General features: G+C 42.8%; 2 protein-coding genes across 7 annotated transcripts in view; both read right to left on the minus strand.

Moving 5' to 3' along the window:
- Window positions 1-8,825, minus strand: part of DENND5A (DENN domain containing 5A) — a 64,462-nt gene extending 55,637 nt beyond the window's left edge. For 4 of the 6 annotated variants that reach the window (XM_032113546.1, XM_032113548.1, XM_032113547.1 and 1 more), the window contains exon 1: window positions 8,670-8,825. In XM_032113546.1, the coding sequence (XP_031969437.1) occupies window positions 8,670-8,775 (106 nt within the window). In that variant the 5' untranslated portion in view covers window positions 8,776-8,825. The remainder of the gene's footprint in view (window positions 1-8,669) is intronic. The other 2 variants (XM_032113550.1, XM_032113549.1) reach the window with 2 other exon arrangements.
- Window positions 8,826-14,607: 5,782 nt separating this feature from the next.
- TMEM41B (transmembrane protein 41B) lies at window positions 14,608-25,903 on the minus strand. Its single transcript, XM_032112400.1, has 7 exons — window positions 25,632-25,903; window positions 23,759-23,876; window positions 22,634-22,762; window positions 20,904-20,997; window positions 19,962-20,066; window positions 18,001-18,139; window positions 14,608-17,578 (listed from the first exon to the last, which is right to left on the minus strand). Exons 1-7 carry the CDS (start codon window positions 25,714-25,716, stop codon window positions 17,409-17,411), a joined length of 840 nt encoding a protein of 279 aa, XP_031968291.1. The 5' UTR covers window positions 25,717-25,903; the 3' UTR covers window positions 14,608-17,408.
- Between the last annotated feature and the right edge of the window lie 782 nt (window positions 25,904-26,685).

The following is a 26,685-nucleotide window of genomic DNA, read 5'->3' on the forward strand; positions in this document are numbered from 1 at the left end:
CACAATAGATGTGGAATATGTGCAAACAGAAGACACTAAGAAAGGAAAGGGGTGGCTTACCTTCAGAATAGAACACAGTTCTTCTACATGTACTAGAAATATACAAGAGAAGTGGAAACAAGCATATTTTAAGCATATTTAATATAGAAACCAGCTGTTCTCCTCTTGCCCCCCTAAGACTGGCAGATCCAGTGGGACTGCATCAGGAAGGCCTGAGCACGGACCATTCCAAACAACTCTTCCCAACAACCATGGTCTCTTTTCAGTGACACATCCCACCCAGTTAAACATCCCTACTTTTTGTGCTCCCACAGGCTTCTGCTCTGAGGGCTGATGAAAACACATCTGCGTAAAAGCACAAGGATCAAATCTTTCTGAAACACTTGTCCAGTCCTTCAACCAAGTATTTCCATTCTTTTAGGACACCACTGAAGTTTTCCATTAAAAAGGAAAAACGTATTTTAAAGAACACGTGAAGTCTTTCAGCAGGTTTCAGTAACATACAGAGGTCACAAAAATACAGAAAGATCAGCTATATTGTCATTTCAGTATACCAGTCCTGGCCAGTATGCTTCACTTTACTACCTAACCTTTGAAAATAGTGTTTTGCAGTAACCTGCCTTAATAAGTACTGCTCCCTTTCCAAATAAAACAAAAAATGTCCTGTAAGAAAGTCAAGTTGCTTGATAGGAGTGATTTCTAATCACAGAAAATTAATCAGATGTGCTGACAGTTTGGTCAACAGATAAGACAAACTCCAAAGTTTATCTCTGCTCTGGCTATATCCTTCCTTATCTCACCACCCATGCCTCATAAGCTCTCTTCCTTTTACATGTAAGCCTATCAAGCTATCAAGCTCACCTTTCTTCTCCCCAAGGCAAGATTCATATTTGGTCAAAAAAAACCCTCATGTTTTCAACATGAAAATCCAATTAGAACAGGAAGAGTCAAAGTTCAGTACTTTTATCCAATCCTGAAAACACAAAGTCTCAGGCCCAAGATAACCGTGTATCACCACTGTGATCACGGTCATAAATAAAGACCTCAGTAAGGACAGGAAAGAGAAACAACTTACACTTAGATTGCTCTGCACTGCCATAAAATCTCTGCCAGATGAATTCTGAGAAACGACCAAGATACTGATAAACAGAAATTTTACCAGTCTTCAGCAAAACTTCTGAAGGAGTCACTTCACATTTCAATTTTAAAAGCAGTTTACTTGACATTTCCCAGAACTCACACATAAAAAGAGACAGAAAGGGACACGACAGCCTTATGCTGGCACCAACCTTGTTGACTTATGGGACTTACTCTTCCCCAATGCAACTCTGATGGCAGCTCAGTGGGACATTGCTGGGCTTGAGGGCCAAAATTAGGAAACAACAGTTGGCAAGGGAGCTTGCTGAAAGTAGCAAGTTAAGGAGGAATAACAAGTAATATATGCAAATGGTAGAAAAGCTCCTAAAAGTTGATGCTTGTACTGAGAAAAAAAACCTTCCAAACTCATCTGAAGCCGTGTGAAAGAGTATCTGTTTCTGTAAAACCAACCTTTTTTCCTCACTCAGATACTGAAATGCCGCTTTCTCTGAAAAGGTTGCTTTTGCCTGCCATGTTATCTGTTTCCAGATCGCTTACCCATGAAATGAGATAAAGTTTCTTTCTCAAAATGCTTCAGTATCCATATGTAAATGACTCAATACAGATGTACACATTGTACCTGACTGTGGATGATCATACAACCATAAAAAATCCCCAAAAAACCTAAATAAAAAAGTCAATATTCTACACTTCTACAGGAAAGTTTGAAACCAATGGCCTCTTGCTCATCAAACCATAAGCAGAGCAGCATTTTCCTGGAAAGACTAAGAAACATGCCTTGAGCAGAAGCACTCCAAGTAAATTCTACATCATACAAGTAGTATACAGTTTGTGCTGGAATGCTCAGTAATTTCTCTGTGCAATAATGTTTTAAGCCTCACATGGATAACATTCCAGCTCTCTGCAAACTTGAGTACAAACCACAAATCTGAAATGGTTGTCAAGAAATTGAGAGAGTAATTACTGCACAGCATGCATCAGTAAGTAATTGCTTCTGACACTGTCACTTCATATGCATCATTTCTGCTACATGAGCCCTGCAGGTTAGTGGGAATTCAAAAGATAAGTATGAGAAGTCATTACCAAGAATGCTCAAGTAGGACTTCCCTAAGACAAAAGGCAGATAAAAAACAGTTGTGGTGTTTTGTAACCTCAGAATTGATAATTTGAAGAATTGGGGAAAAAGTTATCTGCAAATGGCAGTATTTTCCATACAATCCACTCAAGAGCTCTTTGTGTAGCCTCTCTTGCAAAATAAACTACAAAAATTCCCAAAAACAACAGGAAAAAAAACCCTAACAACAAAAAACCCCTAATGAACAAAAAGCAAAATCAAGCCATCTTTGTACGCCCTGCCTTAGTAAGTTGAAATTCCTATGGCTTTTTTAAAAGGCTTAAAAAAACAGAGTTGTAAACTTTAGCCCTTTAGACACTGCTTTAGCACCTTAAATTTTTTCTCAAATCAACAACTTGTAACCTTTCTCCTCCCCCACAGGTTGCCAAAGAGCCTTCCAAGTAAACCAAATTTATAACTGAATATGTAAGGATGGAAGACTGAAGAGTTTTGTGGGTTTTGAGGGGATTATTCTGTAAAGCATATAGCTCAATTTGACCTAAAATACGAATATGATAAGGACAAAATTGGCATTACAGAAACATCACCAATAAACTGTGGCTTCAAATGTAGTTCAGTAAAGTACAGCTGCTTCCCCCTTACATCAGCTCTGCCATTCTTTATTCTACATATCAGCTACCCTAGCACGTCTGCCTCAGTTCCCAAAGAGACAAAAGACCTTTTTGGCACTCAAACATGGCAAACAGCTCCAGCTTCTAGGGGAAAAGATAGAGGGGGTAGGGAAGAGTGGAATAAGCTATTATCTGGATTAAAACGTTTCACATGTGCCCATGTAAATCCATCCAAAAGTTGTTGCTATCTGCTGCCTGCCCACAGTGACCTGTGTGAAACAACGCGTGGTGTGAGCCTTGGCAGCACTGGAGACGCCTCCCACGGAGTGAACACCTCGGTCAGCAATCCCAGAGAAGCAAAGGAACCGAAAAACCTCCCTTTCAGTCCCAGAATAAATCCCCAAGGGAAGAGGCACACCGTTGGGAACTGTGGGAAGCTAGCAGGGATACCATCCACATGGACAAAGGTGGGGGGGAGGGAGCCACCAAAAACAAAACGCCACAATCACAGAACAATTCAGCCTTTGGTAAGACCAAGCAATGGCTCCCACCATTCGCTTTGGCAGCAAGTGCTGGTACTACCACCATAGGGAAGATAAAGAAATTTACTCACACCCTATTTACCCAAGGAAAAAACAGTATTGCAGAAGGGCTCTGCTGCAAGAATCACAGCTGGCTCCAACCCCAAATGTCTTAATTCCAAGATTAAAATGCCCAAAAGAGGAAAATACGGAACAGGTCAAATGTCAGTCATAAAATTATATCTGCTAATTTAAATTAAGTTTCCTTTTCTTCTTCCTCCTCTTCCCCTTTCACTACCCCTTCCAAATACCTTTGCAGCAAAATAAAAGCCTGCGAGTATTTAAGCATGTTGAACTTGGAAACTAACACAGGTGCTGATAACAACATTATTTCATGGACTTCTACAATAGAACTACTACACTAATTCCAAAACACTAAGCAATTTGTTGGCACACATATGTGGCCAATGCCTTCAATCATTTCATCACATCCATATTTGTTTTAAGTTTATATCGATACAGAATTCCATTAAAACAAACTCTACCAATGCATGAAGGCAAGCTGTCATTTTAAATCTGAGGCCAACAAAATATAAAAATAATGACACTTCAATTACAGACAGAGAAATTAGGTGAGACAACATTTCTGTTTTCCTGGTGAGGAGAAACACGTTCTTTAATATGAGATTGTCAGAATAATTTTGAGTGGAGCTAGGTGAATACCATACACCAGGTATCATCTTCTTTTCACACACCAGCAGTAATCAAGTGGCTCCTGTGCCAGCACAGAGATGCCTTACTCATAATCAGTCATGTTGTGCTACATAATCTACATGCACAAAGACCTTGCCTCAACAGGATTAAAAACAAAATACAAAAAAAGAGGGTATGACAGAGGAAGAACAATTTAAATGGGATCATATCATCATATAAGAGAGTGAAAGCAGATCTAGTATGAACTCTGAAAAGGCTCATGAGGGGTCTCTACAGGAAAGATATTTCCTGGACAAATATGCTTCACCTAACACTATTTTCATTCTCCTCTAAGGATGAAGCTCATGATCAGATGGACAACTCAAAGCACCATGATAAGGACTTGAGCAAAGGAACACAAGTCCATATACTGAATAAATTAATTTTTGGATCAAACCTTAAAGAAACTGTTCAAACTAGGAAGAAAGGCGGGATAAAAAGTACAGGTGACAGACTAGTCACTGATTTTACCCTTCTTTTTTTAAAAACAATCCTATTATTAAATCACCAATCTTTTCTTCACAGATCATAGGCCTTTTTTTTCTTTACACTCTTTCTCCTTTAACACTGTTATTTCTGAAATAACTATTATCATCTTGATGATATGGTGTTCAAGACTACTAAGGTACGTCCAACAGAAAATTTTAATGAGAACATGGGGCCCAGATATTCGGACCTGAGTTCTGTATTTTGTAAAAGAACTCCAAGACTACAATTCAGCGTAAGTGTAAGGCAATGGCAAGTTGATGTTTTGCTTTGCCACTCCATAATAAACAAACTTGTTGACAAGTGATTGCTAAAAACTTTACACATCACAAAGGAAGAAAAGAAAACAAAATCCTTTTGTTCCATGTTCTTTTCCACCGAAACTCCAACAGTTCCACATAGTGCAAGGTTTCCCACCCTCATTCAAATTACATCTAACTCAACAGATAAAAGACTCCAGTTGAAAGATGAGGCTCAACTTCACTCTCATTACCTTTCCAGGACACGGTCATACAATCTAAATTAAGAAATCCTATCATAATGTCGCAGGATTACAATATCTTATATTACATACAGTAGATTTTTGGTGATGTATTCATTTCATCATTTCTAGGTGGTCAGCATGATGACCAAGAGCCAGCAATGTGCCCTTGCTCCAAAGAAGGGCAGTGGCATCCTGGAGTGCTTTAGTTAAAAACATTGTGAGCAGACTGAGGGAGGTGATCCTGCCCTGGAGGGGCCACAGCTGGAGTGCCGTGCCCAGTTCCGTGCTCCTTAGCACAAGGCAGACATGGACACGGTCGAGAGAGTCCAGCAAGAGGCCACAAACATGAATAAGGGACAGGAGGAAAGGCTGAGACAGCTGGGACTGTTCAGCCTGCAGAACATAATGCTCAGGGGAGAATCTTATCAATGTATATAAGTATCTAAAGAGAGATTAAAGATGATGGAGACAGGCTGTATCCCGTGCCAGGACCAGAGGCAACAGGCACAAACAAAATGCAAGAGGTTCCACATGAACATCAGGACACACCTTTTCACCATGAGAGTAGCTGAGCACTGGCACAGCTTGCCCAGGAAGGTGGTGAAGTCTCCATTGTTGGTGATACTCAAAACCACCTGGACATTGTCCTGGGCAACTGGCCCTAGAGAGCCCTTGTTTCAGCAGCGGGGTTGGACCTGACAACTGCCAAAGGTCCCTTCCAACCTCAACCCTTCTGTGGTTTGCTCTGTGAAGGAAATTTACCTGAAACAGACCACAGCAGTGTAATGAAAAATTTCTGTCATCACTTCTGGCATATCAATACCATCTGGAAACATGAAAACACACCGCAGTTCCTCTCTCATCCAGCTTAGCAGCTGACACTGGAGCTTAAGCTTCATCCAGTGATGGGGTTTTGGTTGTGTTTTAGTACCACCTAGCAAATATTTTCCATCTCCTTTAACAGGTCAGCCGGTGGGAACACAATTATCAAAATAAGAAAGGATGCCCAGAATTTAATTCAGGGATAAAAAAGCCCTAGCAATAGAGACTCTTTAACCCATGCTAACTACAAGTCCTAAATACAGGATTTCTCACTGCGTTAAAAGAAAACAAACATATATACATATTCCGTGCATGTTCCATCAGCCAGCCAACTTTTTCAGGAAAAAGCATTACAGCTGTGCTATTCAGTAAGCTTCCAACATACAAAGGGAAAACGCCATCAGAGGTGTCTCTTCAAACAAAGTAACTAGACCGAGCATCAATTCCTTGAGCTTGTGCCTCATTACCAAGTCTGCAGAAAACGCTGTACCACCGATATGAAGGCTGAACACCCGAAATGCACGGCTCCGTGAGCATGCCGAGAACAAAGTGTGCCGGCAGCATCCCCGGAGGCCCTAGCCGCGGCGGCCGGCTCCCTGCGGCGGAGAGGGGTAGCGATGACATCATGCCAGGCTGGGCTCCGGCAGCCCTGACGCAGGAAAGCCCTGGAGGGACCCGCCGTGCCCGGCTCCAGCGGCAGCGTCCCGGCTCCGCACCCTGCACCCACCGGCTCGAGGGCCAGCGCCTCGCTCCCAGCAATGGCCACTTACGAAGACAATTGTTTCAACAGTACGAGGATTCAGAAGCTATTTTGCAGCGCAGAAATCAGAGGGAGGGGGGGAAAAAAACAGCGCACAATGACCCTTTCATTCAAACAAGAAAGGCTTCCAGGAAGTACAAAGTGTTTCCAAGCTTTATCCAAAAGCCACTGAAATCAACAGAGGCCCTCTCCATTTTTATCAGTGGACACTGGAGGAGGCTATAACCTAAGACACTGTTTGAAAGCATTATCAGTCACACTATCATGCATTATTAATAACACAACAAACTCAAGAAAACGTACCCGAATTCCACTTAGCCCTTATGCTGTGACACTGTCAGAAATTTCCCCCCACCTTCTTTTAAAACCTTTTCTCAAATCGCGTAAAAATCTGTCTCCCCCATAAATACTACAACCTCTTCTCCCCCCAACCCCACACCTTGTCACAAGTAATACCATTACAGAACGATGGTGGAACAGCAGAGACCAGGATATATCACACACTACAGTAAGCAAATACAGAAAGAACATCACGCACCAGCTTTCAGACCTGCACACTCTGACATAATATTTTTAAAAAGGCACTGATATCTTCCAGTTTACTATTAGATAGCCAGCCCAAAGTAATGCACTGCTGATCTTAAATTGAATTATGTGAGGAGAATTATTCACGTGCCTATCAAGAACAGAGAGCATTACTGAGTGTGCCTCACACTACATTACACAAGTAGATATATAGTAAATGCATAGCAAAATTAACATCTTGTTAATCGTTTTCGATCTATAAACTTTGTTTGCCATTTGATTTAAAAAAACCCGTCACATATCCCTCAATGAAATTGCATTGCATTTTGTTCTCTTTAGATACCTTAAATCGAATTGATACTGTAATTTGCAGGGCCATTACAGAGCAGACTGTTATGCTGTACTCACTCCTCAAGTCTCAAACTGTAGCCTCTAGTCACTTTAACATTAGACAAACGTGAATTCTCTTAGGGTAAGGTACTGCTCAGCATGAGGGACAGATGAGAAATTTTGTTTGAAGTCATTAAATGAAAAAAAAGAGTATCCATAATAGCCAAACTTTAGAAGAACTCAATGCAAAAAGTCAGTTCTAATAATACTAATTCCACTCTACAAGGAACAAGCGTTTATTTAGTGAGGGACAGCTTAAATGCAATGATGTAAAAAAACCCACGACACCTTATAAAAGCAAGCTAATAAAAAGAAAACGAAGTTGGGGAGAGAGAATGTATTATTGGTTAAGTTCAGAGTTCAAATACACAAGATCAGTACTGATGTTAGGTCAGGTTTTCACCACCACATTCCTTCATCTTTCCGAACAGTTAGAGATGCTAAGCAACCTCTGATTTAACTGGGGCCAATACAATGAGACTAAAGCTGAAGCGAGGGGCTGCTAAAACACAGAACTGAGTTTTAACCTTAAAAACACTGGTTTGACACAGTGGTGTCAAACCAGTGGTGTAGTCTAGACTGATACGGTTTAGCTGTGTATTTGGTGTGAACATTCTCACCTAACAGCAGAGTAATCACTTCCTAATCCGATTTCTTTTCGGATACTGCTGCAAGAGAATTCTTATCCTGTGCTCCAAAAAAAAGGTAACACTGAACACGCAAATGCTCTTCGCCTTCTCTCCCAAATCCGATTCCTTAAGATTGGCTGTGTGTCTCAAATGCCTGGCTAAAGTTGATACACGCAACGCGGCTCCGAAGAGAGCGCAGGACACCGCCGCTGAGGCTGAGACGACCTAAAGCGATGCCACCGCACAGCCCGCGCTCTGCCCAGCCCGTCTCACGGCGCTACTCTGACGGGCTTTGGGGGAGTTCGGTCACTCTGACCGACCCCGGTCCGTGCCCAGCCGGGCATTCCCGCAGCGCCCGGGGCTCCCGGCGGGGCACAGGCTCCCCCCGCAGCGCCCGGGGCGGCGGAGCGGGGAGGCGGCGGCGCGGGGAGGCGGCGGCGCGGGGAGGCGGCGGCGCGGGGAGGCGGCGCGGCCAGACCCCGCCGCCCCAGCGCCGAGCGCCGCTGGCCACTCACCGGAGAGCTCGTCCGGCTCCAGCCCGGTCTCGGTGTCCAGCCCGCAGATGACGAAGTAGTCGGCGAAGCGGCCGGGTGCCGAGGAGCCGCCGCCGCCGCCGCTCATGCTGCAGGGCGAGGGGCGCGCGGGGCTCAGCGGGAGCGGGGCCGGGCGGCGCCGGGAGCGGGGCCGGGATCTCCGGCTGCGCCCGCCGCCTCCATGGCGGCGCGGGGCGGGCGGCGCCGCGCGGCATTCTGGGAACAGCCCCCGCCGCTCTCCGGGGGGGCGGCCCGGCCGCGCGCCGCAACGCCGCGCCTGCGCCCTGTGCGCGGGGTGACGTCATGCTGCTGCTGGCGCTGCTGCTCGCGCCGGGGCTGCCGGAGGGGGCGGCGTGGCGCGCGGGCACGGACGTGGCGTGAGGGAGCCCAGGGCTGAGGGAGCCCAGGGAAGGGCTCTGCCCCCGCCGCAAGCGCGGAATCGCAGGATGGGGCAGGCTGGAAGGGACCACAGCGGCTCGTCTGGTGCGACCTCCCTGCTCAAGCAGGGTTATTGCTAAGCACGTGGCACAGGATTGTGTCCTGACTGTTCTTGAATATCTCCGGTGAGGGAGACCCCACGCCCTGTCTGGGCAGCCTGTGCAGTGCTCAGTCACTGCGCAGTAAAGAGATTCTTCCTCACATTCAGGTGGAACTCCCTGTTTCTTCCTGTTGCATTTTGTCCTTTTGCTTGGTACCACCGAGCAGAGCCTGGTCCATCCTCGGTCACCTCCACTTCAGGTATTTACAGACATTGATGAGGTCCCCTCCCAGTCTTCTCTTCTCGAGGCTGAACAGAAGCACAGAATCAATTAGGTTGAAAAAGACCTCTGAGATCAAGTCCAACGTGTTGTGTCCAGGCCCAGTTCCCCCAGTCTCTCCTCACAGGAGAGGTGCTCCAGTCCCTTGATCAATTTTGTAGTCTCCACTGGACCCACTGCAGGTGCTCCATGTCTCTCTTGTGCTGAGGAACCCAGAACTGGATGCAGTCAGAGGCCAGGAAGGTGCTGCCAGGGCTGCTCACTCAGGCACACGTCAGCCTGATGCTGCTCTGAAAGCACCTCTGGGCTTGCGTCCTCCTGTCACCTCCATCTTCCCATCCCCGCGGCCCCGGTGGCTGTCGTGACTCCACAGCTTTGTGAAGCAGCTGTGTTTGCAGGGAAATGCTTTAGGGATTGTTTGGCTTTAAGGTTGTTTTCTTTTTCTTATTTGGATTAACATCACACACATCTCTCTTAACAGTTGGGCTTGCACAGAGTGAAATCCACTCTCCCCTCTGGCTCAGCATGGAGAGGAGAACAAGCCCTGGGAAGGATGACCCGAACTGAGCTGCTGAGGGATAAGTGACAGGAACCCATGCCCTGCCTTGAGAATGCTTTTTCCTCTGGCTGTAGATGCACCTGGGATGGCCTTACTAGCCTAAAATTAGGTCTGTAAGCAGTTCCCCTTCCTCTCCTCTCTCCGTTCTCTATTTGTGGCATTTGCATCAGAATCCTTCCCTATCTTATGGGGCTTGTAAGAGGAGAGATTAAAACTTTGCAGTACTTAATGATTATTTTCCAGGACTAACCAAGTAGTTAAGGGTGCATCCATAATGCTGAATTGATCAGACACTGATCTAACTTAACACACTACCAAGCATAGGAAACCTCATTTATGCGACTTTCCATTGCCAAGACAGACCGAGTTCTCTGCAGGGACTAGAAACAGCAGCACATATAAGAAGACTTCACTGCCAATATTTTACAGCCTTTTGAAGCACAACAACTAAACTCTTAGGCCACTCTGCCCAGTGAGTTGTGGACAGCTGGACATCCTTCTGGGAACCAGGAAAAACTGTTAGGATAGCACTGGTGGTATCAGTGGTCACTTGATTAGGACTGTATGGGCCCGAGAATGGGTTATCAGTGAAGGAAAGTGTTGCTTAGATTTGACTGAGAGGTCAGTTTTTAAGCACTATTCAACTTGAGGGAAAGTTTTCAATAAAGGTGTCAGGGTAGGAGCACTATTAGAGTGAAAGGCTTGAGTTTACTCTACAAAAAGCACAGTTAGATTGTGTTGAGCCTGCCTGGTGGTGTGTGGAAGACACAACAGAGAACAGAAATAGCTAAATCTGGTTGCTCTTACTCTGCTGTGTTCTCTAGCCATTTTTTTGCACATTTGTCTTCTCAATCTGCTTTCAGTGTGGTAAAGGACAATGTATTCAGCACGTGGTGAACTTCTTTCAAATAAGCCTGAACTGTAGTTCAACCCTTATGACAAAAGCCATAGCCTGAGGGTCTTAGAAGGACTTGCAAGAAAGTCTAGAGAAACAGCACAGATATTGGCAGGGGCTTTTTGTCAAATAAAGAGTAAAATGGGGAAATAAAAAATTGTTCTTGCACCTTAACTGTTCCAGAAATAACCATGTATTTAGTAAATATTCAGTACATAAAGTTAACAGGGCCAGTAAGTAAACAGAGGTTTACCAGAGATACTGTTGAGCAACAATAATTAAATGCACACATGCCTTGCTATGCAACAGGGTAAGGGACAAGAAATATTTTTTTTAAAAGGAGAATCTCAGAAGAAACTCAGATTCACTTTGAATTGCTACGAGAAAGGAACAAGATGGGTGGAACTGCACAAACCAGAACCAACAAAATGTTAACCCAAATTTTTGCTGTGGAAAGCTCTTTCCTACTTTGTCAGATAAATTCTCTGTGTTCCAAGCCAATTTACAGCGTAGTCCCTCTCTAATCTCTGCATCCAGCAATGTACCTGAACAGCTACAGCCTTCTCCTCCCATTTTCTCAGTCACTGTCTCTTTTCCATCGTATCTTTTTCCTCCCCCATTATTTCATTTCTGAAATACTCTTGCCTAGTGACCACAAAGAGCATCTGTGACATCTAATTCCAATGGCTTTAATCTGTCAGTCTTCTTGACCAATGTTCCCATCACAGGAAACACCCGAAATACGGCAACTCTGTCAGGAAACTTTACAAATGGCTTAGATTAGTCCTTGAGTGAGACAACGACACTCTAGACTCCATTTTGAATTCTTGAAAGTATTCTTTATGATGTTGAGAAAATCTGTGGAATTGTGAATTCTGTGGAAACTAGGATTCTTTAGCCAGATAATCATAAAGACATATTAGTAAATAGGAAGAGATTTAAAAGATTCATTGTCTTTGGCAAGATTATCAATGTTGATGCAGCTGCTGTTTTTTATGGCAAAGACTTGTATTTTCAAGCTCAAACCTTAAGTGAAAGAGAATGAAGTCTTTAAAATAGCAAAGAATATTGAACTTGGTGTGAAGATATCTTGAGTATTCATCATATTACTTAATTCAGATTTACTTTGCCAGCAATCCCAGTCATGGTTATTGGAGGAGTTTATTTACTGAGCAGTAAGAAACCACAACAGCAACTTACAGTTCCATTCAACTTTGCTCAGAGAATCGAAGAAGTCTGAAATAGGGTATCTCCTTTTTTTTCTGGGCAGCTGTTTCCCAAGATAAGCTAAGCTTCAAAAGCTAACAGAGCTCAAAGCACAAACAAATTGCTCCAGTTGTCAGAGTGCTGATGGACTCTGATTAAGATATTTACCCCAGATTCTTTAAGAAAACAAAAATCCAGTCAGTGACTTTTACCATTAAAGCAATCCTCTCCAGCCGGCAAAACCAGGTACTTGAATCTGGCTGCTTATTGACAATGCATTTGGTGTGACATCTACACAACAGGCTTGTGGAATAGAGCCTGCACAGCGGATCATCTAACACACAGGTCCTCACACATCAGGGCACAGATCAGAGCAGAACTGGCACTTCAGGGTGTGGAACATTTCCCACACTCCCACATGCAGCATTGTCCCTCTTCTCCCCAGCTCCAGAAGCCCACGCTACGGACTGATGCTCAATTTACCAACAACTATGACCCCCAGGTCCCTTTCTATGGTGCTGCTCTCCGGCATCTCCTTCCCCAGTCTGTCCGTACATCCAGGGTTGCTCCATACCAAGGTACAGAATCCAGCACTTGTCTTTATTAAACTTCATATGGTTGGTGATCATCCAGCCCTTGTCATGGTCTCTCTGCAGGGCCTCTGCCCTCGTGGGAATCAACAGCTGCTCCAAATTTAGTATAGCCAGCAAATTTACTTAGTACTCCTTCCAGTCCTGCGTCCAGGTCATTAATGAAGATGTTGAAGAGAACTGGGCCGAGGACAGAACCCTACAGAACCCCATTAGTGACAGGACCCACTAGTAATGTCACTCCATTCACTACAACCCTTTGTGCCCGACCCATGAGTCAGTTACTGACCCCTTCACATGATGTGTTTACCCAGCTGAGTGCTGGACATTTTGTCCAGAGGGATACTGTGAGAGCATCAAAAGCTTTACTGAATCGTCTCCATAATTTTATCGGGCACTGAAGTGAGACTGACAGGCCTGTAGTTTGCATGGTCATCCTTCTTGCCCTTCTTGAAAACCAGGACAATGTTTGCCAGCTTCCAGTAGACTGGGACCTCTCCAGATTCCCAAGATTCAGACATCATTGAGAGAGGTCTCTTGATGACACCAGCCAGCTCTTTGCTCTTGGATGAATCCCATCAGGCCCCATAGACTTAAGAGGGATCCAGCTGGAGAAGCAGCTCCTGCACAAGTTCAGGGTAGACTGGAAGTTTATCATTCTCAGCCATGAGAAATTAGTTTAACACAGAACAAAGAGTCAAACATAGAATGATTCAGTGATCTGCTCAGAATACTTCTTCATGACATGGAATTCTTCCAAGTACAGTAAACATTGCAAATTCCAGGTTTTAGATACAACTCCTCAAGGCTAGGTTGTAAAGGAAAAATCAGGAGTTATGAGTTTAACATTAGATCCCAGTTCTGAGGCAGAATTTTAAAAGCTATTTCCCACTGCAGCATTCCCAGCCCTCTTGAGGGCCTAGCAGGGCCTACTAACCTTTTACAACTATGAGGAGACTTTTGAAGCCCCACAGCTGCACAGGAGCAGAATTCTCTTGTGTTTGGAAGACTATCTGCAGAAAGGAGCTTTTATGAGGCTTCTCACATATACACCAGTCACTGACTTGAGCTCTCATAATCCAGACCCAGATTCTTCTTGTGTACTATAAAACAAGGAAATGGGAATTATCACACTAGGTGGAGCATTTTTAAGAACTGGCAGGGGAGTTATGGTATGTTAGTAAATATATTATGCCATTATTTATATTAATTGCCAGTACTAAAAGGCTGTAACTTCTTTCAGTTTGGGTGACCTGGAGCTATAAAGCCACCAGCTGAGAGTTATAAATGTCTGTCATTGCAAGACATCAATTGGTCATAAAAATAGTTGGAGTATTCACTTCTCTTTGATGGAAATTTGAAAAACATGCTCTGGGTCCCACTTTCCCATCAAAACCCTTTTTTATTTCCCTCTTAGTACTGCCATACTAAACTATAGGGTTCCCAAACCCCGCACTATCACAGAAGGAAACTACGCATGATGAAAATTCTCAGGAACACACAAAAATCTTCAGCTGCCTAAAAAAACCCCATGTTTTGACTTTGCATAACAGCACTGTGCACGAACAAAAGCTTCTCATTTTTAACTTTTACTTCTTCTGTCTCACCCTTTCAGCAAGTTTTCTATACAAGGCAAAAAAACACGTCATAAACTGGCCTTGACAGAATATTAAGGGAAGGTAAATGAAGCTGAAATAACTTTGGCACAGGGGCCTTCCATAAGAGATTAATGGGGAAAAAAAAGGTACTTTATGCAAATAGTTGTATTTGAAGAGACAGAAGTTAGACCCAGTTGCCTTCCACTGCAAACCAGAAAAATTTTCAAAATTACTGCTGTATACAAGAAATTAATTTCAGAGAGAAAAGGAAGTCAAGTTTACCTACTTATTTTGAAATAAAGGTAGAAACAGAATTAATCTCATCTACAGATGTAATCAGCTCAGTTTAATTTTTAATCAATGACTAAAAATACCGTTGAGGAAGGACTCACCCCTTTTAAACAGGTTAATAAAAAATTGGGCTTAGTGGGAAACTCAGCATGCTTCATTATACTCAAAAAGTGCAGTGTTTCATATTTTATATAACAGCTTTATTATCAAATGGCAAGAGACACTTAGTAATGATGTCATGCAGGTATCACCAAAAAAATTCCAAAAGATAAACAGGTCGCCTAACAGCTCAAAATCCCTTGCAATTAAAAAACAAAATTACATCTTTCTGATGTCCTGGTTTGTTCCATGGTAGCCACTATTTTTCTGTTGAAATGTTATGGCTCTCTCTTGGATCACTTTCTGGATTTCCTAAAGGAAACAGTAGGCTAGTATAGTACTCCACAACACAGTGCTTTTTTTGCTTTCCACAACGCCTGCCTTACTCTTCACAACCCTCACAAGTCCTCATGGGATAGGAAAGCACCTCAGGCTGCTGGCAGCTGAAGATAAACACAGAAGAGATGGGTTTAAAAAAAATGCTAAGGTTTTGAAAAAGTAAAGAACCCTATTTTGAACCTTTTTAAGGTCTTAAGGCTTTTAGTTATTATGATGGGAAGCCAGTCTTGTGGCTGAAACACAACAGGTTTTCAGTAACAAAGCCTGATCCCCATCTCCATAGTGAAACAGAACTCAGTGAAAATGTCAAGTGATAGCACAAGTCACATTAGATTGAAGGAGATTTCAGTTCCTTCTTTAGTGAGAAGGTTCCACCAAAACATTGGCTTTACACAGCATGGGAGGGATTTTAAAACAGCTTCTGTTACTGACCAAGAATTGAGACAAATTTTGAGAAAAGCCACTGGAAAATAAATAGTAGGTAATTTATTCTGAGAGTTCATCTGCATGAAAAATTAACTCTGCAGAAAAGTAGGCTGTAAATCTACAGCAGCTTCACTCTCAGTAGTCCGTGGGACCCTTGCTCACATGGCTCAATTCACATCCAGGTTTACTATGGAATAAATCCCCTGGGTAGAGGAGCGCTGGAGATTAGAATGGCAGCAATAAAAGGAATCACTTTTCAGTGTTAAATGCCAAAGTACACTTTTAGAGTAAATTCTAAATAACAAAAGAATTGCTGAAGCTGAATGATCTTACAATAAACTTGCAAACAGAACTGATATAAATTCCTTTATATACTTATGTAAAAAATATCATTTACTGTGCAGCCTGGATTTAAATAAAAGACAAATGGTCTATCAATATTACTATATATTTACAAGTAATACTGTGATGAAACGAAGCAGTCAATTAACATTATGTTACAAGAATGAATAAACCCTTTAAAGGTACCAGTACCTTTTACATTATCACATTCATGAACATCTCAAAGATCTATGATATGATCATGAGTTAACACGAGGACACGGACAAATAAACCCTGGAACTGGAGCACATGCTGCTGTGTCAACTCCCTTTTCAGGGAGACACTGCAGAGGCATCAGCTTAAACTGCATGAGCAGCACTGGTTTCAGTAGGATAAAACGCGAGTGTGCTCCCCAGCTCCTGACCAGGGCCTTGGTTTATGGGGTTCCACTGACAAGACAACAAACTACCACAGCTGGAAGCACAAGGGGAGGTATCTTGTACCTTACTGAGAGAACACACAGAGTTCTGCTGAAGGCGAGTCATGGCTGGTTGCCCATTGCCAGTCACTGACCTGGCAGACAATGGAACCCCCCATTTTTATATACACCGACACAAGAGCCTGCTGTTCCATGGTGCTCTGAACATTATTTGGGATCAGCTGTTTGATAGGAACTGCACCAGTTTGTGTACCTGACATTTCTTTTAGCTAATCAAGCTGCAATGAGAAATTTTATACTCTTTACATATTGCTTGAGAAATGGTAATATTACACTGCTTAAGCATTTTTAAATCACTTGAGAACTGCAAGTTTTACATAACCATATGATCACTTTCTTAAGTTGGCAGGATAAATCTATGCAAGTGAAATAATGGCAAAATAATCAACACTAAAAAAATGAAAATTAGAACTTAAAAATCATCAGCTAGCCAAGATAAGAATTCTAAGCTGCTCCCTCCCTTCCTGTATCTGCTCCCAGAATAAAATTTTACAGGGGCCAAGAGGGAATGATGTGACACTTTGCCTTTGTTAACCCAGTAAGTAAAGCAGATGTAGGTTCAAGTATTTAATTCCACTAATAAATAGAAGTAAACAACCAGGATGAGAATAATATTGTAGTTAAAGTACTGCAAAGAACCTTTGTTTCTGAGTGAGCACCATTATATTATTTTGAAACTCCCCAAGGCAAAAAAGAAGGAAAATATTGTTAGTGAGAAATGCACTCAGACCAGATCACATGCAAGCCTACAGACAATGTTATAAAGTTGGACTGAATAATTCAGGGCTTTTTCCTGCAAGTGTTAGAAAGCATCACCTGTAGTTTATGTCTACATTACAATTTTTGCTCTGCACATAACTAGAGCAAAATGTTACATCTATATTCTCACTTCCCTCATCCTGAGGGCCACATACACACCCTCCTAAAATAAAACACTGGTGGTTTGGTTACAAAACTATATGCAGTACATTTCTGAACACACTTCCTTCCATTTAAGGACATGTGCTCATTTAAAGACATTCTTATCAATTACAAGCCTCCCCTTTAATTGCTTAAGATCCAATAGAAAAGCAAATATACAAATATCAGAAGTGCTGATCCTGAGATGAAATATGGGAAATTCTGGTCCAGTTTGATCCTTATTCAAACTTCTGTTTCAGTTTCTTCTGGAAGAGAGCTGGTAGGATGGAGAGGATGGCTAGAATCATGAGAACAAAAACAGAGTTCCAGGAAACAGCTTCCCCTGCTGTTGTAAGCTGGTACAGCGTTGTTCCTGCCTTAATGGCTACAAAAGACGGTGGTGCTACACCTGGAGCAAGGAAAGGATGAAAAAACAGCTTGTTAGGGTGAAAAAAGCCATAATTAGTCATCCAAATTTTAACACCAAAATCTTGAGAATTTGTTGTCTTGTACTTTTTTTTTTTTAAGAGGGCTGTAAATACAGAATTCAAAGACAAAAACCCCTTATCAAAAGAACTAGTTTTATGCCATTCTTAATATTTTTAATGCAAACTCAAATACAGGAGAACAGGCAAATAATCTCTGCTCTTTAGGCTCTGCAGATTTCAAGTTCTCCTTTCAAACTGATTTTAAGTTCATAAAGGAAAAATACTGGATTGTTTCCCAACCAGATTAAAAAGTATGTGCAAAAATATGCCAATTAAAAAATCTATAGTGTATACCCCTTCTTCTGGCCACCCCAAACTGTGGCTCACGAGCCACAACTCTTACCTAGGAAAGTGCCAATGAAAAACACTTTCAATGGCACATTGATTACAGGAGATGTGATATTGATAAACCAGTTGGGAAGGAAAGGTGTTATTCTCAAAAATATTATGTAGTTAATGAGATGTTCTCTATGTCGTTCAACCTGCCAAAAAAGAAAAACCAAACATTTGGTTAAAAAATCCCTGCCTTGAAAATACACAACCATAGAGGTTTAAAGGGGCTTTTTATCCCTGTCTTTTGTGGACATTTACATGTTGTAAACATAAAAATCAGTTAAAAATGCGTGATGTGGGGAAGTGAATCACCTGTTAGATAGTACTGAGATCACCCTGGAAATAGCTGTGTGTGACAGAGCACAGTGGTGATGTGTCTGACTGACTCAGCTAACTCAAGCAGCAAGTAAGTCATAGGCAGAGCCACAGGCCTTACTCTAACTTCAGCACATCACCTCTGTCTAATTCTGGCCCAGTCAACACAGCCAGTCTCTAATCTCATTCCTAAAGCTTTTGCAGCAACTAGCAAGGAAGTTTGTTCCTCAATCCATTCTGTCCTAACCTGTGATCAAGCTTCAAACACAGCTATATTCCTCACTTGGAAACTCAGCCAGGTCCCAGCTCTGAACTTCATGAGGTGGCTGCTCCCAGCACAGTTCCAAAGCCAGTCTCCCCATAGGCTATAGTGCCCAGCATTAACATTTACCCAGCAGCAACAACAGCTCCAACTTCATTTACAGTATTAATTATGTTTTTAGGTCTAGCCTAGCTCCTTACACCAATGCTACAACAAAGCCTCTTCTCCTTCCAGCCTGTCTCTAGCACATCAGTCTTTCCAGACAAGTGTGACCTCAAGCCAAGCTGCAAGGATAGCCAAGCATCCACAGTTCTGGCCCATCCTAGCAGACCTGCACTAAGATTAAGCCTCAAACAGTTGAAAACAAATCTGGTCTGATTGCAATTCCACCTGAAATCTCACATGGCAGCTCACCCCAGCCACAACCCTGTTTTGCAGCTTTAGCCAAATTTAAATTTAACTGTAACACCAAAATCAGGAGCACTGTGGGTTTCTTAAATCTTAACACAGGAGAAATATTTAAATATTGATTAATGCTGCATATAAAATGGCTTAACCTCAATACACAAGCATGATACAGTCCAATTAACCTGGACACAGTGAGATATGAGCTGCACGTGCAATTTTAAATCACATGCTCAGTTCTACTAATGGCAATAGTAACCATTTGCTGCTCAGAATAGTCTCAAGATTATACTGCAATATGAAGATTTACTTGGGTCAAGAGTCAAAATAATAGTATATAACCTAACAAGGTCAGTTGTGCCAGACAGCTCCAGATCTTATCTAATGAGGAACAAGTTTAAAGCATTTTTATGTAACTCAAAAAAAATCTTGACCAGAGTACAGGTGCTTCATACTTGCCAAAAAAAAAAAAAAAAAAATTGTTTGAACGTTTCAGAGTATCAAAGAAAGACACATAGGGTCAAGTACAAATCACACTGTATTTCTGTACTGCAAAACCTTTAGGTTCACCTCACAATCAAGACTTGCTGAAATTAATGTTACCAGATACTGTAAGAGAACGTTTCTAAATGCTCCAACTACAATAACATCTTCAAATTAATGTTTCTCAATCAGACATACAGCTACAGGTTCCTCCAACACAAAAACACAAATCCAGCTTTCATTAGTCCTGATACTTAGAGAGCAATTACTTGAAATTATCTATAACTGGAGAGGTTTCCTATTGACACTAAATAAACCAGGGGGGTGATCAGTTGCAAACACTTCCTAGGTAAGAACAAATTTCTCATGGGAAATACCATAAAATCAGGAATACTTCCAGAATCCCTTCTGTGTAATGACATACATGAGCACAAGACCTCTTAGTTTTCCATGCTTTTCCACGACACATTTTGTATCGTAAGTTCCAGCATCTCTAGAAACCGTACCTGTTCTGACCATTTTACTGCTTTTTCTGTTAAATATCTGTACACAACAGGACGTCCCACTAGGTATGAAAGCATATAGCAAAAGGAAGCTCCAAGTCCTGAGCACTGAAAAAAAATCAAAACAGACAATAAATGAGCAGAAACTCTAATTAATGTCAGCCTTGTTTCCCTATAAACTACACTGCCTGGCTAGAGCAGGTTTCTATGCAGCCCTCCATCAGGGCTCTCCTCCAGCAGTATGTACACACTCCCCAAGTACGCTGTTGACCCAAGACAGTTTATTTCCAAGGCATTTGAATCAATCTTAGCACTCAAAGTAGACAACATTGATTACTTATCAGTTAATATCGAGTGCTTCTGCAGTTTTAAGACTTTGAACAGTGAAAGCTTTGCAAATAAGAGGCACAATGCCATTAAAGAAATTCAAACATGAAAACTGAACAACAGGGTCCTCCCTACCTTTTCAATACTAAGGCTCATTATGATTGCATCTTTGGCCCATAACTTATTAAAGCTTGTTGAAAAAATACATTTCAAATCTTAAACTAAGCTTCTTGCATATTTAAGCCAGTTATAAACCAGATGTATTTTGTAGTGTGATAATAAAACAACAGTAACTGTGTTGTGAAATTACGACTGGGTTCTGGCAGATGCTAAACAAATTTAGAGTAAAGGAAACTCTGGCTGATTCACACTCAAATGTCTTCATTATTAAGAAAACCTGGAGAAACAGCTCAGTGTTTTGGATCATCACCCAATGCTACAGTGAATTTTTGTGGGTAATTCTTGCAGCAGAGCTGAGTAAGAACTCAGTAGTTCATCAGAAACTGAAGTGTATGCCAGTTTCAGACTGATCATTTCCAATAGGAAGCTGCTCAGATGCTTGGTTGTACTCCAAATCGATAAAAATATATGCCCTCACAAACTACTTTCCATACTTACCAAACAAACAAGAAATAAGGCCAGTGGAAAGGGATAAAGAAACCCTGACAGGATACTGAGAAATATAGACCCAGGAATAGCAAATGTTTGCAAGCTGGATGCATCTTAGTTAAGGGAAAACACATTCCTAGAAAGCTACACACCTCCTAACTTTAAAAGCAGTCAGGATACATATTACAACTTGAAAAACTATAAATAGGCAGGGCCCCTCAAGATCCTTACCTCAAAATGCCTTTTGTGGAATAGCACAAGAAGTGCAAGCACAGAGCAACAAGATGTAGATTTGTCACTACACATACAAAAAAATAAGTCAGTAAGTAATAAAAGCTGACTGCATTTTTCTCTTTATCTGTGCTACAACTGCCACAGAGGATTTATTGTGACTTCCAGGAAACACAGACTTCTGATTTTACACTGTTGACTAGAGATGTGCAATTTCAGATATTCTCTCTGGAAAGTTCACAGGCCTGTCTGAGCCCATAAGCACCAGTTTCATGGAAGACTGAAATGTATGAAGGCAGCTACTACTTCCTTACAAATAGGCTTGGTGTAATCACTGACTACAATAGCTGACCACTACTTTCAGTCAGAAATTTAAAAATTTTTAAATTTAAATTTTTAATCAAAAATTAGGATTCTGCAGCGTAAGCAAGCAGATTGCTGGATTTAAGGCTTGCTAGGCATACTTGAGACTATGATGCATTGCTCACTTTGGATACAAAAGATATAAAGCAAAAAAACCTGCACACTATTTTACCCAAGTTGAACTGACCAAAATATTAGGAAGTCCAATAATCTTCCTGAGTCCATTACAGTCAGTCCAGTTTTCACTAAGCAATGTCAAGGTTCAGAGGTAACTGTACCATGCCTAGAAACTGATCACAGTCTGCTGCTGAGACAGTAAAGGTCATCACATCAGCTCCTAGAGCAGCTCAATAAAGAGCCAATTTATTCTCCTCCTTGTTAATATAGACACTAACATTTTAATTCTCTTCATAGATCTATAATTTGGAAAACATGAAACTTTTTGTGAAATACTTTAAAAGAATGAGCTGAAGGATAATTACTAGTGGCACATTCAGTGCTGACTCTCCTGAGTTACGAAAGCCTCCTGAATTAAAACTGTGAAACAAACCTCTTCCACAGCTTTAAAATTATTAACCTTTAGTGAAGTGTTCCAGTTAAGAGTGTGTTTAATGATTAATTAATATATTCAGCACTCAGGAAAAAGAAGTCAACACAGAACACAGGTAGCCTTTGTGTCTCCCTACACAGAAAGTACTTCAGAAATTCATCTCTCTAAAAGAAAACAGAGATTGGGTTTTCTGAATTTGGGCAGTGCAGAGATGAAAGATGGCTCAAAATACTTTCCTTCAGAAATACTGCTAAATATTCTACAAACTACCCTTATGTGGAACTTTGAATGTCTCAAAGAAGAGCAGTGCAACAGTCTCAGTCTTCCTTTAGAACAAACAGTAATTTCTACCTCAAAATTCACTTTATTTTAAAAGTTATCATAACACTAAAGTGAGACCAAGCCTAATAGAGAGAAATGTTTCTAAATTTCCAAGATTTTAAAATATTTGTGTCTCTTTGTAGACACTCCTATATTAAACAAAGTATGTTAAACTTCACCCATGACCAGGAAGTTATCAATTTGTATTTTTCACTTATTTTTTCAGAGAAGCATGACTACATCAAAGCTGCCCTTTATACCAGAAAAAGGATACAAAACATATGTGGCAAAATAAGCCACTAACACTTGAACGTAAAATGTGTCCTTGTATTTGGACAAGACTTTTCCCAAGGCCTTTGCATCATCCATATCTCTAGGAACCTTTATACATTCTCTTTCTTCTCTGGAGAGGAAAAAAAAAAAAGCAGGAATGATGGAAATATAATCAAACAGTGTAGTACAATTACTTACTGAATACAGAGATAATTAGATACACTACATCACTAAATTACAGCTTCAGCAAACAAACCATGATTATTGTTGTAATAATGCTCTCAGGTGAATACCTAATATTTACAGTGTGGTTTATATTAGAAAATCCCCAATTTTAGGTATTTGCAACCTTTTTTTTTTTATTCAGTACAATAATGTGCTTCTCTTCTAGGTTTTTTTTCTTACCAAGTACTGACCAAAAAGAAATAATTGAGCAAACTAAACCTTGGCAAGTGAAAGGAGCCAACGTTTCAGCCAAAACCAACTGCAGTTGCCTGAGTGCTGGGGTCATAACAGTTGAAGTGCAGCAGGAGTGGCAGAACTTCACCTCACAAACAAATAAAGCTCTAAGGGCAAAATCTCATGTCACACCTTAATCTGGTGCAACTCTGGGCAGCACAATTCAGTGTCTTCGCTTCCTCTGTATCAGACTTAGGGATCAGGCTGTTGCAAACTGACCTTGTTGAGCAAGTTAATCAGACAGAAAATTAACTACTAAAAGGGAAAACTGTTAGACAAGCAGGCTTTCACCTGTCAGCCTGCCTGCCTTCCCAACACAAGTCCTGGGTGCAACAAGAAGGTGAAAAAGAGAAGGCAAAGTTTAGCTAGGAAGGAAGAAGGATTTCCCCTTTGGTGACAGCCTCCAGTTTTACCAAGGCACAAGGAAGTTTAAAGTGAACCCAGACTGAACCAAGCACACTCTGACTCTCATCTGAAGAAGGTTAAGGACACACCGATAATGTGCTAGAGGGTAACACCTCAAAACACGGGATCTCCACTGTGCAACAGAAACCTTAGATCAAGACCAATTCTCTGATTTTGTGCCATATCCCCATGCAGGATCTGATACTGAAAAGCAAATTATTTGATAAATAATTGATAAATTAAACTTTCATAACATACTTACTCACTAAGTTGTGGGAAATTTTTATATACCAGGAACATAAGGAAAGCAGCTGATAAGAAGATGGACACTAAAATAAGAAGTGATGTCCGAGCTGATCCACCTTCTGCAAGAGCTTTCCCTGAAATTAAACATAAAACAAACTTAGAAAAAACCCCTGGCACTACCAAAACAAAACAACAAAAATCAATCCCTGACAACTTACAACAGATTCCAGACTTATCCTTCAAGAGAATATTAAAGCAAACCCTCTGTGGACATCATCTTCCTACCAACACTTTCAATAACACACATCAGTCACGTTCCTGGAAAACTTTCAAACAACCTTGAAGTTTTTACACTGGCAAACATCCCACAGAAGTCAATCTCTATGATCCATAAGAATTCAGGCCTTAATTAATAAATACATTTGTAAAGAGAAAAATCAGAGCTAAACAACGTAAGCCATACATATGTTTTCCTTTTTGCCAGAAATTTTCTGCCAGTCTAGTTAATTAGAGATTTAACTTGGAAATTAAATTTCCAGGACGTACAACATAACTCTGAAACCTGCTCATTAACAGATTTTTCCCTCTAATGAAAGACTACCAGATACAGCCAGTTAGGTGAGACACATTCATTAGGAGGAAACCTATATAAACACACACACACACCAGCCTGTGATATAAAGATCACAGTTCCTAGTCTTGGGAATTACACATATTTTACATTCATGTGGATATGGGTATATATAAGTGTGTATTAGCCCTTAAATTCCAGCATAGTGGAAGCAATGGGAGTGCAGTAAGTGACACAATGACATTTTAGGCCTCTTCTGCATCTTAGATTTTTATCAAAATGACCACGTAAGTGCAATACTCTGATTAACACAAAGGCAACTACACACATCAAGAATTTAAAACTGAAATGAACACTGAGTACTCTCTGCATCCACACTGGGCATGTATTAAACCACTCTCTCCTCAGGCACTTTGAGGCTCACCCAGCTTCACACCCAGGGTCACCTGAAGAACACTCCAAGAGCCGAGGCTGTTTTCTCTCGCAGATGCTGCTGGCACAACTACAATGCCAACACACAACACTCAAGCGGGTCACGGTGACACCTCACTGTTGTGAAATGCAGCGACTGGATGACGAAACCCACGGAGCCGGCTGGGCAAGCTAGCAATTTTATGGGCTTTAAGGTTTTTTAGGTTTAAGGTCAGTGCGACCCCACAGGTGTGCGCTGGGTCAGCCGAGGCCAAAGGGAGCATCCACAAAGCAGGTACAACCACAGAATCGCAGAACCGTCAGGCTGGAAGGGACCACAGTGGTCATCTGGTCCAACCTCCTAGCTCAAGCGGGGTCATCCCAGAGCTCATGGAACAGGACTGCATCCACACGGATATTCTTGAATATCTCCAGTGAGGGAGACTCCACACCCTCTTTGGGCAATCTGTTCCAGTGCACTGTAACCGTGGTTATTCTGACAACTTCTCCAAGGAGCAAAATAAAGGATAAATAAATAAATAAGCAACTTATAGGGCCAAAAAAGAAAAACACAGCCCACTGCGCTTTCTGGCACTTCTACTTTCTATACTTCAGCTGTGCCGGTAGCGGAATAACACAAACGCACACGCACACACAGAGACATAAAACCACGCGTGTTCCCTCACGCAGGGCAGAAGGGAAAGGGTTCGGTGCCCCATTTCGGCTCCCGCAGGGCGGGAGCCGCCTCACCCCGCACGCACCGTGAGGGGCCCGGCCCGGCCGCCCCAGAGCCCGCGCGGAACGGGGCCGATGCCCGAGGCGCCGAGAGGCACCGACAGCCGCATCGGGCACCGTCCGATGCCAGGGCGAGGTCACCCCCGCTCCCGCCGCCCCGAGCCCCCGGCACCTTCCAGAAGCTGCCGCTGGTGCCTGGCGCTCTCCGCCGCCGCCGCCTGGCAAGGCCCGCGCTCCGCCGCCCTCCGCTGCGCCATGGCTCCGCGACGCCCCGGGGCCCGGCGAGTCAGGGCCGGGGCAGGCCTCGGCAGCACCAGGAGCCGCGGGGAGCAGGAGGCGGGACCGGCAGCACCGGGAGCCGCGGGCAGGACGAGGAGAAGAAGGAGGCGGGACCGGCCGCTCCTCCTCTCCTCACCCCACCGGGTCGCGGCCGCGCTCCCGCCCCCGCCGTCTCACGGCGCATGCGCTTTTCTCGGGGCATTACGGCTCTGCCGTGGTATACAGGAGCACGTGTTGGGCTCCACGTCCTTGAAATGTGGTGGCGGGTTAGTGGCAGTAAATACGGTAACACCGCCTTTTGGGCGTACCCATGTGGGTATATACGGTAACGGGGATGCGCTCAGTAGTGGTAAATACGGTGCGGGGCGGCGGGGTAGCAGCCCGCTCCTCGGCCCGGCTGCGGAGAAGGCACACACATCACTGAATCCATTAGGTTGGGAAAGACCTCTGAGGTCATCGAGTCCAACCTATGACCGAACACCGCCGTGTCAACCAGACCATGGCACAGAGTGCCACGTCCGGTCGTTCATTGAACACCTCCAGGGACGGTGACTTCACCACCTCCCTGGGCAGCCCATTCCATTGTCTAATCACCTTTTCTTTGGAGAAATTCCTCCTGATGTCCAACCTGAACCTCCCCTGGCACACGAGGGGAAGTTCAAGAGGCTATGTCCTCTTGTCCTGTCGCGGCTTTCCTGGGAGAAGAGCCCGACCCTCCGCGGCTACAGCCTCCTTTCAGGGAGTTGCAGAGAGCCATAGGGTCCACTCTGAGCCTCCTTTTCTCCAGGCTAAACACCCCCAGCTCCCTCAGCCTCTCCCCACAGGACTTGTGCTCCAGACCCTTTCCCAGCTTCGTTTCCCTTCTCTGGACACACCAGCGCCGATCGTGCCAGAGGGCAGCGGGATAAAACCCGTCTGTGAGCTCGTTTTCCCTCGGCAATGGCTTT

The sequence above is a fragment of the Corvus moneduloides genome, chromosome 6 (genome assembly GCF_009650955.1).
Source record: "Corvus moneduloides isolate bCorMon1 chromosome 6, bCorMon1.pri, whole genome shotgun sequence".
In the NCBI taxonomy this organism is placed as follows: domain Eukaryota; kingdom Metazoa; phylum Chordata; class Aves; order Passeriformes; family Corvidae; genus Corvus; species Corvus moneduloides.

What these genes read in the sequence shown, in the direction of transcription:
- TMEM41B (XM_032112400.1), bottom strand. Translation starts at nt 25,716, where the DNA reads ATGGCGCAGCGGAGGGCGGCGGAGCGCGGGCCTTGCCAGGCGGCGGCG. An exon ending in AATTTCCCACAACTTAGTGA is followed by an intron (nt 22,763 to 23,758) that starts GTAAGTATGTTA and finishes TTTCCTCTCCAG; the next exon opens with AGAAGAAAGAGAATGTATAA. An exon ending in TTTCATTGGCACTTTCCTAG is followed by an intron (nt 17,579 to 18,000) that starts GTAAGAGTTGTG and finishes TCCTTGCTCCAG; the next exon opens with GTGTAGCACCACCGTCTTTT.